The sequence below is a fragment of the Cyprinodon tularosa genome, unplaced genomic scaffold (assembly GCF_016077235.1).
Source record: "Cyprinodon tularosa strain WSP-4 unplaced genomic scaffold, ASM1607723v1 ctg235, whole genome shotgun sequence".
Classification (NCBI taxonomy): Eukaryota; Metazoa; Chordata; class Actinopteri; order Cyprinodontiformes; family Cyprinodontidae; genus Cyprinodon; species Cyprinodon tularosa.
In genome coordinates, this window is record NW_024038880.1 from 397,501 (window position 1) to 409,543 (window position 12,043).

The 12,043-nt window shown below is 38.6% G+C and overlaps 1 protein-coding gene across 1 annotated transcript in view; it reads left to right on the plus strand.

The window, feature by feature from the left end:
• Positions 1–8,130, plus strand: part of znf608 (zinc finger protein 608) — an 88,711-nt gene extending 80,581 nt beyond the window's left edge. The window contains exons 8-9 of the mRNA XM_038287111.1: positions 3,751–3,807; positions 7,468–8,130. Coding sequence (XP_038143039.1) covers positions 3,751–3,807; positions 7,468–7,487 — 77 coding nt within the window. The 3' untranslated portion in view covers positions 7,488–8,130. The remainder of the gene's footprint in view (positions 1–3,750; positions 3,808–7,467) is intronic.
• Positions 8,131–12,043: the final 3,913 nt, after the last annotated feature.

The following is a 12,043-nucleotide window of genomic DNA, read 5'->3' on the forward strand; positions in this document are numbered from 1 at the left end:
ATGCGCAGTGAAGATTATTTTACTCTTAAGATCCGAATGGGTGTTTACATGGACGCCAATCGGAATGGCGATCGGCAAAAACCACCTCTCTCATTCGGAATTAAATTTAGATCCGATCGGACCGAATCGGATTAGAATCTTCAGTCTGACATGTTTACATGAAACATTTTTGATCTGATCAGGCCTTCAATCCGATTAGTTGTGTCCATGTAAACGTAGCCTATGTTAAGAAGGAAGAACCAACCTAAACAGGTTTTACAATGCAGCGATAGAGTTGATTCCTTCCCGCTATCATCACATTCCCAACCCCTTTACAGGAGAACAGAAGACCTCGCCTGTTCAGCCAGGCCAACAATTCCCTCTAACGACCCCCCTTTCAGATAGCCTCGTGAGACCATCCTGATCTCGCGAGCTTTCAAGGTTTCACTCACTAATCAGTCTGGAGACTCTACGTTGAAGAAAATTTGGAGCCGTTCATCAAACGAACGTCCAATCAGCGTTGGCTTTGAGGCGGGTTGAGGTGTGACGCAACGAGAAGCGCGACAGTTCAGTCTAAAGAACATGGCGGCTTCAGCCGATGAAACTAGCGTTAGCGTGGCTATCGAGCAAGTTTTATGGGAATTACAGAGTATTTCTTCACTGAAAGAAGAGCAAAACACTGCTCTGGAGGCTTTTCTCAGAGGAAAAGATGTTTTTGCTCTTCTCCCGACTGGTTTCGGCAAGAGTAGCCTGGCTTGTGGTTGTGTTTTCGTCGTCGCTCTGTTAGTACGTCATATGCTTCGTTGATCTGATTGGTTTATTTGGCCCGTCTATCACCAACATAGGCCAATCAGCTAACAGTATTTTCGCCCCTTCCCAAAAAGTACTTCAACGGAAGGTTTCCAGATGGATATGCGGAGCAAATCCATCTGGCGGAGTCAGGTTACCTTTCAGAGACATAGACAGGTATGGGGCATTGCAGGCTAACAAAGAAGCCAAACGACCCCTATTCCAAAGGGGGGGACCCGTTCATCCGTTTCTATCTGCATGTTTTCTAAACTAAAACCCGGCTTTGTTGGGCTGCTGAATAAAACCAGGAACTAAACGCTATTTCTGACATTTTGAAATGAAAAATCTTCCTGGATGGAAGAGAAACATCTTCAAACTTGGAAACAAAGTCCAGTGGATTCATTTTTTTTACTTTTCTGGAATCGCAATGCGCTCTGTTTACTCTCCACTACTTACAGGTTATTTATGGAATCGTTACTTTCCCTCCAGCGACGCCTTCCTGTCCCTGAACTAACCACTTACAGCTTTCCTTCCTGAAACCTGCGTATGATTTCTCCCCACTTTACAGGATAATTATCTAGACTCGCTCTGGAGACGGTGGCTCCGCAGGTCGGGGTACGTCTGTAACCGGCGGGTTGTCGGTTGGAGCTCCTGCTCTAGCGCCTCACCTGCCCTGCCTGCGGTAACCCCTTACAGGTTACCTTTTCACAAAGTCTTTTATTTAGCCAGGCTTTAAGCTCACTGTACCAGAACAAGGGTTCCCAAAGTGGGGGTCGGGGTCACGACAGTTTTCACAATCATTGTTTATTGCACCCTAATATTAGCTGCCTGTTGCACGTCAGAACTGATGTCTACTGGGACAGTTCCTCTGTCAGGATATCAGAGTTTGAGAACTATTTAGATTTGACCTGGGTTTCAGATTCCTGTTTATATCTATTTTTATTTTTATCTGTGTATATAATATGTATATACTTTTATATACATGTTTAAGCCACATTTGACATTTAAATATGATTCCCATTAGAATTTAAGTTCAAATTAAAGTAATGTATAAATTACTGTAGAATAATGTTATGGCTGTTGTGTTATTTTGTGTTGTCAATATGCTTGTGTTTGGATACGCCTATAGTGCGTGCGCACTTTATATACGTTTATAGTCACTTGCACCGTTACTGTGGGGGCTTGAAGTTTTGGGAACCCTGTTCTAGAAGCTACAGATTACGCTTCCATAACAGAGATTATTCCTGGAACCTGCAGGCTCTTCTGGAAGGTTTCCTTGGTCTCACAACTTAACTCGATGTTTATTTAGATGTTACATTCATGCACATTACAGACTGATCTCCAAATTTTGCACGTCAGTTTCCCTCTGATGAGTTTCTAGAACATACTACCTATTTCCCAGGACTTCCATGTTACTTGTAAGAAAATTACAGGTTGCTCTTTGGCCCCTCAGAGGCTTTTCTCTTAATGTTTTGTAAAGTAATGAAAATACAGTGTAAGGTCCAGGTAAGTTAACCGTCAGGTTTGGGGGAAAAGGATGGTACGTATCTCTTACAACATTTTCTACAACATTTAAAACAAATGCATCAGGATCCCATTGATAGCGTGTTTTTCTTGAAGTTATTCTTTAAAGGAAGTCTGGTCAGCAAGGAATAATCAATGAATCAGTATTTATACATAAAAATAATACGTTTGCGATGCTTTAGCCTCTTAACACCCACCTCGTTTTAGAAAGATTTTGCCTATTTTGCATACCCAAATGGAAAAGCAAATAACGTAGGAACTTTAAGCCCAAATTACATGTGTGACACATTATTTAAAAGCTAACACCTCCTAGTTTCTGAATATATACATGAAAAGTGGGTGAGTAAAACACAGCCCAAGCTGCATCAGTTCAAACATGACAAAGTCAAGTTTTTTTTTTAATTCTTGAAAATAATAGATCTTTTTTGAGCAGCAGTAATAAAGACATGCTTGCTTGTTGTGGCTCTTTGTCATGTTTACATTTTGACCTGCTGCTATGTCTGTTTAATTGTGCTTTGGTGCTCACTGTGTCCATAATATAAACTCTGTAATTTTCCTGCATTCTGAGTTATTACATGTAAACGCTTTAAAACAGGTCATCAGAGACCCGGTGGGTTTGGAGAGGTAAATCCTTAAAAAAAATAATAATAATAATTTTTGCTGTGATCACTGAGTCTGGGAGCGGCCATTTTTGTCCAAATATAGTAGCCCCTCCCTCCTGCCATCTTCCGGCAGTGACGTCACGGTGCGGTAAGCCTAGCGCCATTCTCCCCACTTTCCAAGCTAAATCAATGGGAACTACTAGACACATCTGCAATCAACAACAATTATTGAAGATTTCCAGAGGACTTCACCATTGAAATTCACCAGAGCTATAGTGAAACTGACAATGCCCACGTGCATGGCAGCTGGATGCTGGAATACATCGGGGAAAAACCCGTAATATGTAGCCAACATTTGGAAGAAGAATGTTTTCAAGATGACTTGGATAATAGCGCGTTGTGACAAACACCAGATACAGCACTGGGACTTGATCAACAGCCGATACCGCACCGTGACGTTACACATTCACATGAAAATTACTCTGAATTAAAAACACTGATCATTTATTGAACAGGATGGAATAATTAAAGAACTTTCAGAAGCTTGATTTATAAATATTAGCGAACTTTTCCTTTAACAAGAAGCGATTTGTTTCGATGTTTATCTGTCGGCACATGAACCTTTTTTCAATGCTCTGAATTAGCTCATAATGTTTATGAAATCAATGTAAACTTCACATTTTTCCCCAGGTGACATGGATATTAGAATTAAAAGCACACTCTGGAAAAAACAACCACTCTTTACAGGAACGTCTTGATTAAAGGAATAAAGGCTGTTTGTTCTTAACAGGTTTTATATCAGGTATTTTCCTGTAGAAACTTTTTGTAGCTGATTGTTTTCTCCTGTGTCCTGAAGGTCTGAGCTCCAGGTCGCTGGTCTCCAGTCAGCAGGTGTCAGGACACTCCTCAGCAGGTAGGAGGAAACATCAAATCCAGAACAAGAAAAAAAAATATTAAATTCAATGTGTTCTTATTTAGAAGGCAGTAAAATTGATTAATTAGCTTCTTTTTTTTATAAAATAAAAAAACAAACTGAAAACAGGATCATCATTTATAAAAAAAAAACATACAAAAACAGGCATTGCAGAAAGCAAACACTTCTTATGGAAGAGGATCAGGGCAACTGAAAAAATAAAAAAAGTTAGCTGATTTTTACATTTTATTTCAGTGTAAAAAATTTGACTTTAATCTGTCATAATTCTGACTGAATTCTGCCAGCTAACAAACATGTTAGCATTCAGCCCTAGCCATGTCTGTTTTAGAGACTAGCTCTCTTGTTTTAATCACCTTCTGCTCTTCCATTAATGAAATGTTATCACTGGGGGCAACTCAGGTATGTAAAAAGTCAAAGTCAAAGTAATTACATCATTTTCAACAGAAAAAAAAAAAAATTATATATATATATATATATATATATATATATATATATATATATATATATATATATATATATATATATATATATATATATATATATAAATACGTATATATACATGTATATATATATGTATATATATATATATATATATGTATATATACATATATATATATTTATACATACATACATACATACATACATACATACATACATACATACATACATACGTACTATGTCAGTAGGTAACACCGACGACTCCGGTACAGGTGACTGTGGGTTCGATTCCCAGTACGGACATCCAGGTGGACCCTTAGGTAAGGTCCTTTGTGCTTAGTGGCCTACCTCAGGCATGAGTGAAACCGCAAATACAAGAGCCATACCGGCTCGGACGTCGCCCGGGTTAACAAGGTCCGCGTCAGTTGCTAGGGAACCAGTAACCATTACAACGGCAGATGTCCAAGAAAGAGCGGCAGGTATGAAGAGCTGGACAGCAATAGGCCCTGACATGATCCACACCTACTGGCTGAAAAAACTAACCGCACTTCATGCATGCCTCGCAGGACAAATGAACCAACTGCTGATGGATGGGACCCACCCAGAATGGTTAACCCAAGGACGGACAATCCTGATCATGAAGGATCCCCAGAAGGGAACAACCCCATCCAATTACCGGCCAATAACTATGCACAACATGGAAGCTCCTGTCAGGCATCATAGCGGCTAAGATGAATAGGCACATGGCTCAATACATGCACCCTTCCCAGAAGGGAATAGGCAGAGGAGCCAAGCACCAGCTACTAGTGGATAGAGCAGTCACCCGAGACTGTAAGACCAGGCAGACAAATCTGTGCACTGCCTGTATTGACTATAAGAAAGCCTATGACTCAATGCCACATACATGGATACTGGAAAGCCTGGAAATGTACAAGATCAACAGGACTCTAATAGCCTTCATCAAGAACTCAATGAAGCTGTGGAAGACAAGTATGCAATGCAAAGCCAATAGCACAAGTCACCATCAAGTGCGGCATATACCAGGGTGATGCACTATCCCCACTCCTGTTCTGCATAGGCCTTAGCCCCCTCAGCCAGATCATCACAAAGACTGGCTACGGATACCAATTCCGAAGCGGAACAATCATCAGTCACCTCCTCTACATGGATGACATCAAGCTGTATGCCAGGAGTGAGCGAGACATCGACTCACTGATCCACACTACCAGGATCTACAGCAACGACATTGGGATGTCATTCGGACTGGACAAGTGCGGTCGCATGGTCTCAAACAGAGGGAAGATGATCAGAACCGAGGGGGTTGAACTACCAGAAGGCCACATAACAGATGTTCAGGACAGCTACAAATACCTTGGGGTGCCACAGGCTAACGGAAACCACGAGGAGATGGCAAGAAAGACTGCCACAGCTAAATACCTACAAAGAGTAAGGCAGGTCCTGAAAAGTCAGCTGAATGGGAAAAGCAAGATCCAAGCCATCAACACATATGCCCTACCAGTCATCAGATACCCCGCTGGTATAATAAACTGGCCAAAAGAGAAGATAGAGGCTACTGACATCAAGACAAGAAAGCTCCTTACAATGGAGGGTTCCACCCCAAATCCAGCACCCTGAGACTGTACACCAAGCGTAGCGAGGGAGGCCGAGGGCTAGTGAGTGTCAAGACCACTGTCAAGGGGGAAACAACTAAGATCCAGGAGTACATCAGGAAGATGGCCCCCAAAGTAAAATGGCTTGGTGAGTACCTCAGGCAGGAGAAAACTGAAAGTGAGGACAAGAAAGAGGAAGAAGAACCACCATCATGGAGGGACAAGCCGCTGCACGGCGTATACCACAGACAAATAGAAGAAGTGGCTGATATCAAAAAATCCTACCAGTGGCTGGAAAAGGCTGGACTGAAGGACAGCACAGAGGCCCTAATCATGGCAGCACAAGAACAGGCACTCAGTACAAGATCAATAGAGGCCAGGGTCTACCACACCAGGCAGGACCCCCGGTGCAGACTGTGCAAAGATGCCCCTGAAACAATACAGCATATAACAGCAGGGTGTAAAATGCAGGCAGGAAGTGCATACATGGAACGCCACAACCAGGTTGCTGTCATAGTGTACAGCAGGGGTGCTCAAGTCCAGTCCTCAAGAGCTACCATCCTGTACCTTTTAGATGCATCTCTTCTCCAACACACCAGAATCGAACGGCTCAATCCATCATTTAGCCCAGCAGAGGAAAGGTAACGAGCCACTCATTTGATTCAGGTGTGTTAAAAGTGGGGTGCATCAAAAAGTTGCAGGATAGTAGCTCTTGAGGACTGGACTTGAGCACCCCTGGTGTACAGGAACATCTGCCATGAGTATGGGCTGGAAGTCCCAAGGTCAAAATGGAAGACACCTCCTAAGGTAGTTGAGAATGACCGAGCTAAGATCCTATGGGACTTCAAGATCCAGACTGACAAACAGGTGATGGCTAACCAACCAGACATCGTGTTGATGGACAAACAGCAGAAGAAGGCAGTAGTGATAGATGTGGCAATCCCAAGCGACAGCAACATCAAGAAGAAAGAACACGAGAAGCTTGAGAAATACCAAGGGCTGAAGGAGGAGCTAGAAAAGATGTGGAAAGTAAGAGCAGCAGTGGTGCCAGTGGTAATTGGAGCACTGGGGGCTGTGACCCCCAAACTGGGAGAGTGGCTACAGCAGATTCCAGGTAAAACATCAGAGGTCTCTGTCCAGAAGAGTGCAGTCCTAGGAACAGCTAAGATACTGCGCAGAACCCTCAAACTCCCAGGCCTTTTTATCTATGATTTCACTGAAGAGCCCTTAGATGACTTGCAAAGACATAATTTTCTCTTTACCCCTTAAGACAAAATCTAGTTTGAAAAAGAAACAATCATTTCTGATCCTGATTGATCAATTCTGTATTTTTTATGTTAATATATTGATGTGTGCATAATTAACCACAGGGTTTTGTTGTCAAGTAAAGGTTGATATATGAAAAATTAAAATTTTTTCATATGTCAGAACAATTCACTTTTGAGTATTACTGCTGCCACCGTCTGTATTAGAGGGAAAAATGGCCCCACATCTAGCTCCTCCCCTGGCTGGCCCCCTCCTGGCCCCTGGTACATTTATCTAGAACCACCACTGCTCTAATGGTCTTTGTTTTGTCTCTTTCTTTCCACAGACAGTGAAGGGAAGAAGTAGAATCATGTGACCGGGTCTCACATGATGGACGGCAGATTTATCAGACATCAATTCCTTGGTGTGGAATAAGCTTCGCCTCGCTGAGAGGCAGGGAACAAGCAAAACAGACAAACCTCTTTCATTTCCTACTGATGAACACCTACGGTTTTATAACACGTCACAGAGGAGCAGATGGGGCGGGGAGGGTCAGGTCGCTGGAACTAAACCGTTTGTCTACAAGGGTTGGACTCCTTCTATAAACCCAGATGTCTTTGTTTGGACAGAAACAGGCGTTTGGTAAAAGAGGAAACATCCTAGAGCCCCGTTCACTCAGCTTTACCTCTGCTGTTGTGTTTAACTTTATGAAATGCACATTTATTGTAGTGTAATATAATGACGATATGACTGAATGTAAAAGTAATAACTCTGTTCCAACTCTGTGGATCCTCTTTTTTTAAAAGCCTGTTGGGACAAGAACAGCATTAGGAAGCTAAAAAGTATATAATTATTGTTAATCTCATTCTGATTATTGAAGTGGTCCTCCCTCCTTCATAGTGCTGACGCTACATTTGTATAACTAACCTGTTATTGAGTGTAAACATGTTGATTGTATTGTCTTTATGTGGGAGTAAAACCTTCACCTGGACCCATCCAGTGCCATTTACCAAGCCCTAGTGGTGTAAATATATTCTGTACAGATTAATGGCAGAGCACTTCCATGCCCTCTCTGTTGATCACCATCAGCCATGCAACGCAGCAACGCCCAGCAGAACCACTAGTCTCCTCATTTTCCCTCATTGTCGGTTTTCATAAGTTACATATTTCATCTAAAGCTTTGGGTTGAAGCTAAACCTCATTCTTCACTTTTTTGAAAAAGGAAATATTGCAAAATGGATAAAACATGACATATGGAACATCAAGTTTTTTAAAGGAAAAGTCCGGTCAGTACACACTGGAAAAAATCTAAATTAGGTAAGTCATTTTTTTCTTAAAATAAGTGCATTTGTTCTCGTATTGAGGAGGTAAAGGAGACATAACAATTTACACTTAAAATAAGAAACTACAATTGCATTGTGTTGTTTCAAGTACATATTATCTATTTATCTTATTTTAAGAGTAAAATTACTCATTCCATTGGCAAACTATCTCATTAATTTAGGACATTTTTACTTATTTCTAGATCGTTTTTGCAGTGAAGTTACATTTAAAAGAAGAAAACACAATTGCATTGTCTTATTTCAAGCACATACTATCTAATTATCTTATTTTAAGAGTAAATATACTCATTCCATTGGCAAATTATAAGCAACACACTTATTACACTTAATTTAAGAAATGTTGACTTATTTCTAGATCGTTTTTGCAGTGTACTGCAAAATAATGAAATCTCAAGAAGTCATTTTTTTCCTCAAAATAAGTGTTTTTTTCTTGAATTTAGAAGGTGAGACGCTTTGCCAATGGAATAAGACAATTTACTTAATTCACTTAATTTAAGAAATGTTTAACTTCTCTCTAGATTGTTTCTAGTGTAAGAAACGATCAATGGATCCTTATTTATACCCAAAACCAATATGTCTGTGGTGATTTAACTAATTCAGTGATTCGGTAATTCATAATCAGTAAAAAAAAATGAAAGCTAATTTTCATCAAGATCACTGAGTCTGGGAGCGGCCATTTTTACCCAAATATAGTATTCCAAAAAATGAAAGTTAGAAATAATCCACTGGACTTTCTTTCAAAGTTTGAAGATGTTTTTCTTCCATCCAGGAAGCTTTTTCAATTCAAAATGTCAGAAGTTTTTGTTTAGAAAACATGCAAATTGTAACGGATGAACGGGTCCACCCACTTACTCCAATTACTCTGAATTAAAAACACAGATCATTTATTGAACAGTATGGAATGATTTTATATTTAAAGAACTTTCAGAAGTTTGAATTCTGAATATGAGCGGACTTGTCCTTTAATACATTGCCTTAACCTTAGGAGATAGGACTGAAAGTGATTAGTTCTTGCTTAATTATAATAGCGTACTAAACTACATCGTGTTAAATGTTTTCACATCCTTTCTGTTCAATTTCTCGTCATTCAGTCCAACATTATTTGATTAGAAAATTTTTATCTGTATTTTTTGGACCTTATTTATAAAATTTTATATTATTAAATGCAGACATAAAGTGGAAAAATACTCAGCCTGAATTAGGCCTACAGTATGGATTGTGTTTTTGGGACAGATTGTCTCAATGCTAAGTGGGCCAAAGCTAGCATGTGGCTAACACCTTGAAACCTGAACATCAGGCTTTCTTGCTAAAATCAATTGGATTTTGTTGTTTTGTTTTTGTTTTTAAATGAATATTGTATTATTTAACAACCTGCTAGTTAAACAAATTACGGTACTTTTAATTAAAATCGGTTAGTGGTATTGTCGAGAAATTGAGTGGGTTGTTTTTTTAATCTACCACAGGCGCCACATCCACGGCTAGGTATATTAGCTCCCTAGTTAGCGTAAGATTTTTTCCTACATTAAAGGATAACAAAATTATTATGAAAATGCTCAAATTAGCATTTTTATTGATAATACTTATTTTAGAAGCTGTGTTTTGTTTCTATCACACAGCTTTAACAAAATGAACTGGAGTAGCTATTAGCTTGCATTGCAAATTAAGTTAAACTCTTATTAATATTCCAAAAGGGAAATTTAAATGTTCCTGGATTCTTGTTTGATATCTAGATTTTGCTGCAGCTAAATCTGACCATGAAATAAGAATAATTGCGCCTATTTAATGCTATTCCACAAAAAAAAAAAAAAAAACCTGTAGATTAGCAATGGCAATGTTTTTTTAGCAGTTGCTAATTCTAGTTTAGATATTTTTTTCATATTGGTTTAAACATCACTGAACTGTTAAATAAAAAGCTTAATTTCAATCAAATTTAGGGTAAATATTCTCAGAAATGATTTATTTTGTTATGGATATTAGAAGGAGGATTACATTTAATCAAGTTGTTTGTTTACAAAGTGCCAAATCACAAGAAATATTGTGTTCTGGTCATTTATACTCAACCCAACAGGTCAAGTTCAGTTACATTTATATCAACTGCAGTCATGTTTATACTGTCTAAAACTTGCCCAATTCAATCGAGTTAAATTCTGTTTGAAACGGTCAAATATGTATTTTTTAGTTTTAATAATTTACATTTTATTTAACAAAAACAATGATGATCATAATCGCAGATTAAATGTTGCAGGAGGGGTCTTACTAAGAAAACTAAGAGCAATATTCAAGCCAATCAGGAGTCCCACATTGTGAGCAAGCATAGGGCAACAGTGGAGAGAAACAATTAAAAACATTTCCATTTTTCAACTATTTAAAGGCCTATTTTCATCAAATTCTAACATTTTGATCTCAGCTTTAGTTTCTGGCCTTATAATTTCTCCCTGTCATTGCATGATGCTTGTAGTATTACAGACATGGATAAAATGTAGCCCAAACATTAAGTTTTAAACCCAGTAGGCTATAAAGCTGAAATAAAAACCAGTGTAACACTGCTGTGTTTTCAGACAGACCATCTTGGTTTAAGTAAACGGGGCATTTTTAAAATAAATACCAAAAAGTTCAGTGTTACAGGGCAGAGATTTGTGCTTCACTATCTGTTCCCTATAAATGTGTAAGTTGTTTGTTAGATCATTTACGGTTCTACATACAGCAGGACTGTATTTCACAGGTCAAGAGGAAGAGTTCTTAGATGCAGGTTGATAAAGTTTTTATTGGTTGCCGGTGTTCTGTCAGACGAGCATACCTACTCAGACCAGTATACCCAGAGTCAATCCCCAGTAATCCCTATAGTTTTGTATGAAAAATAAACTTTAAACTACCTCAAAGGGCTTGTATCCCTTTAGTATTGTACAAAAACTATTTAATTACTTACTTTTTGGTGTTTTTTTTTTAAGCGTATGGCGATCTGACCTTAAATTTTTTGTTTTTTTTGTACAGGACTAAAGGGATACACCTACGTTGAGTTACACTGGAAAAAGTATTACCTTGCTCAAATAAAAAAAATTATATGATGTCCAGATATCACATCTAAAAAACTTGAACTTACAGAATCTGAATTTAATCACTTATTATGATCTGATTATTTTATGTTGATGTAAACAATAATTCTGCACTTGACCCATCTTAAAATCTTTGCCCTCATCCAAATAATTTTCTGAACATTTCAGTTGATGAACCAAAGTAATATATTGAAATTGAACCAGCCTAATGTACCTACTTTTAACTAAATTAACATTAATTAATGTTTGTATTGAAACCGGTTAATTAATTTTAATATAACAAAGTTATAATGTTCACATTTCATTGGACTTTACTTCAAAAATCATTTCCATTTCCCATCTTACAAACTATAAAAAAAAACACCTGGCCAACAGATTACTTTAAATGTATTTATTAATTGTTAATTTAGCCTTAAATGGTGTAAATCCAGGTGGTGTAAATTGACGTTAACTAACCTCGGCAAGTGGTAACAGTTAGCATCCGTCGCTAACATGCTAACCACAACAGCCCTGCTGCTCTTTATAA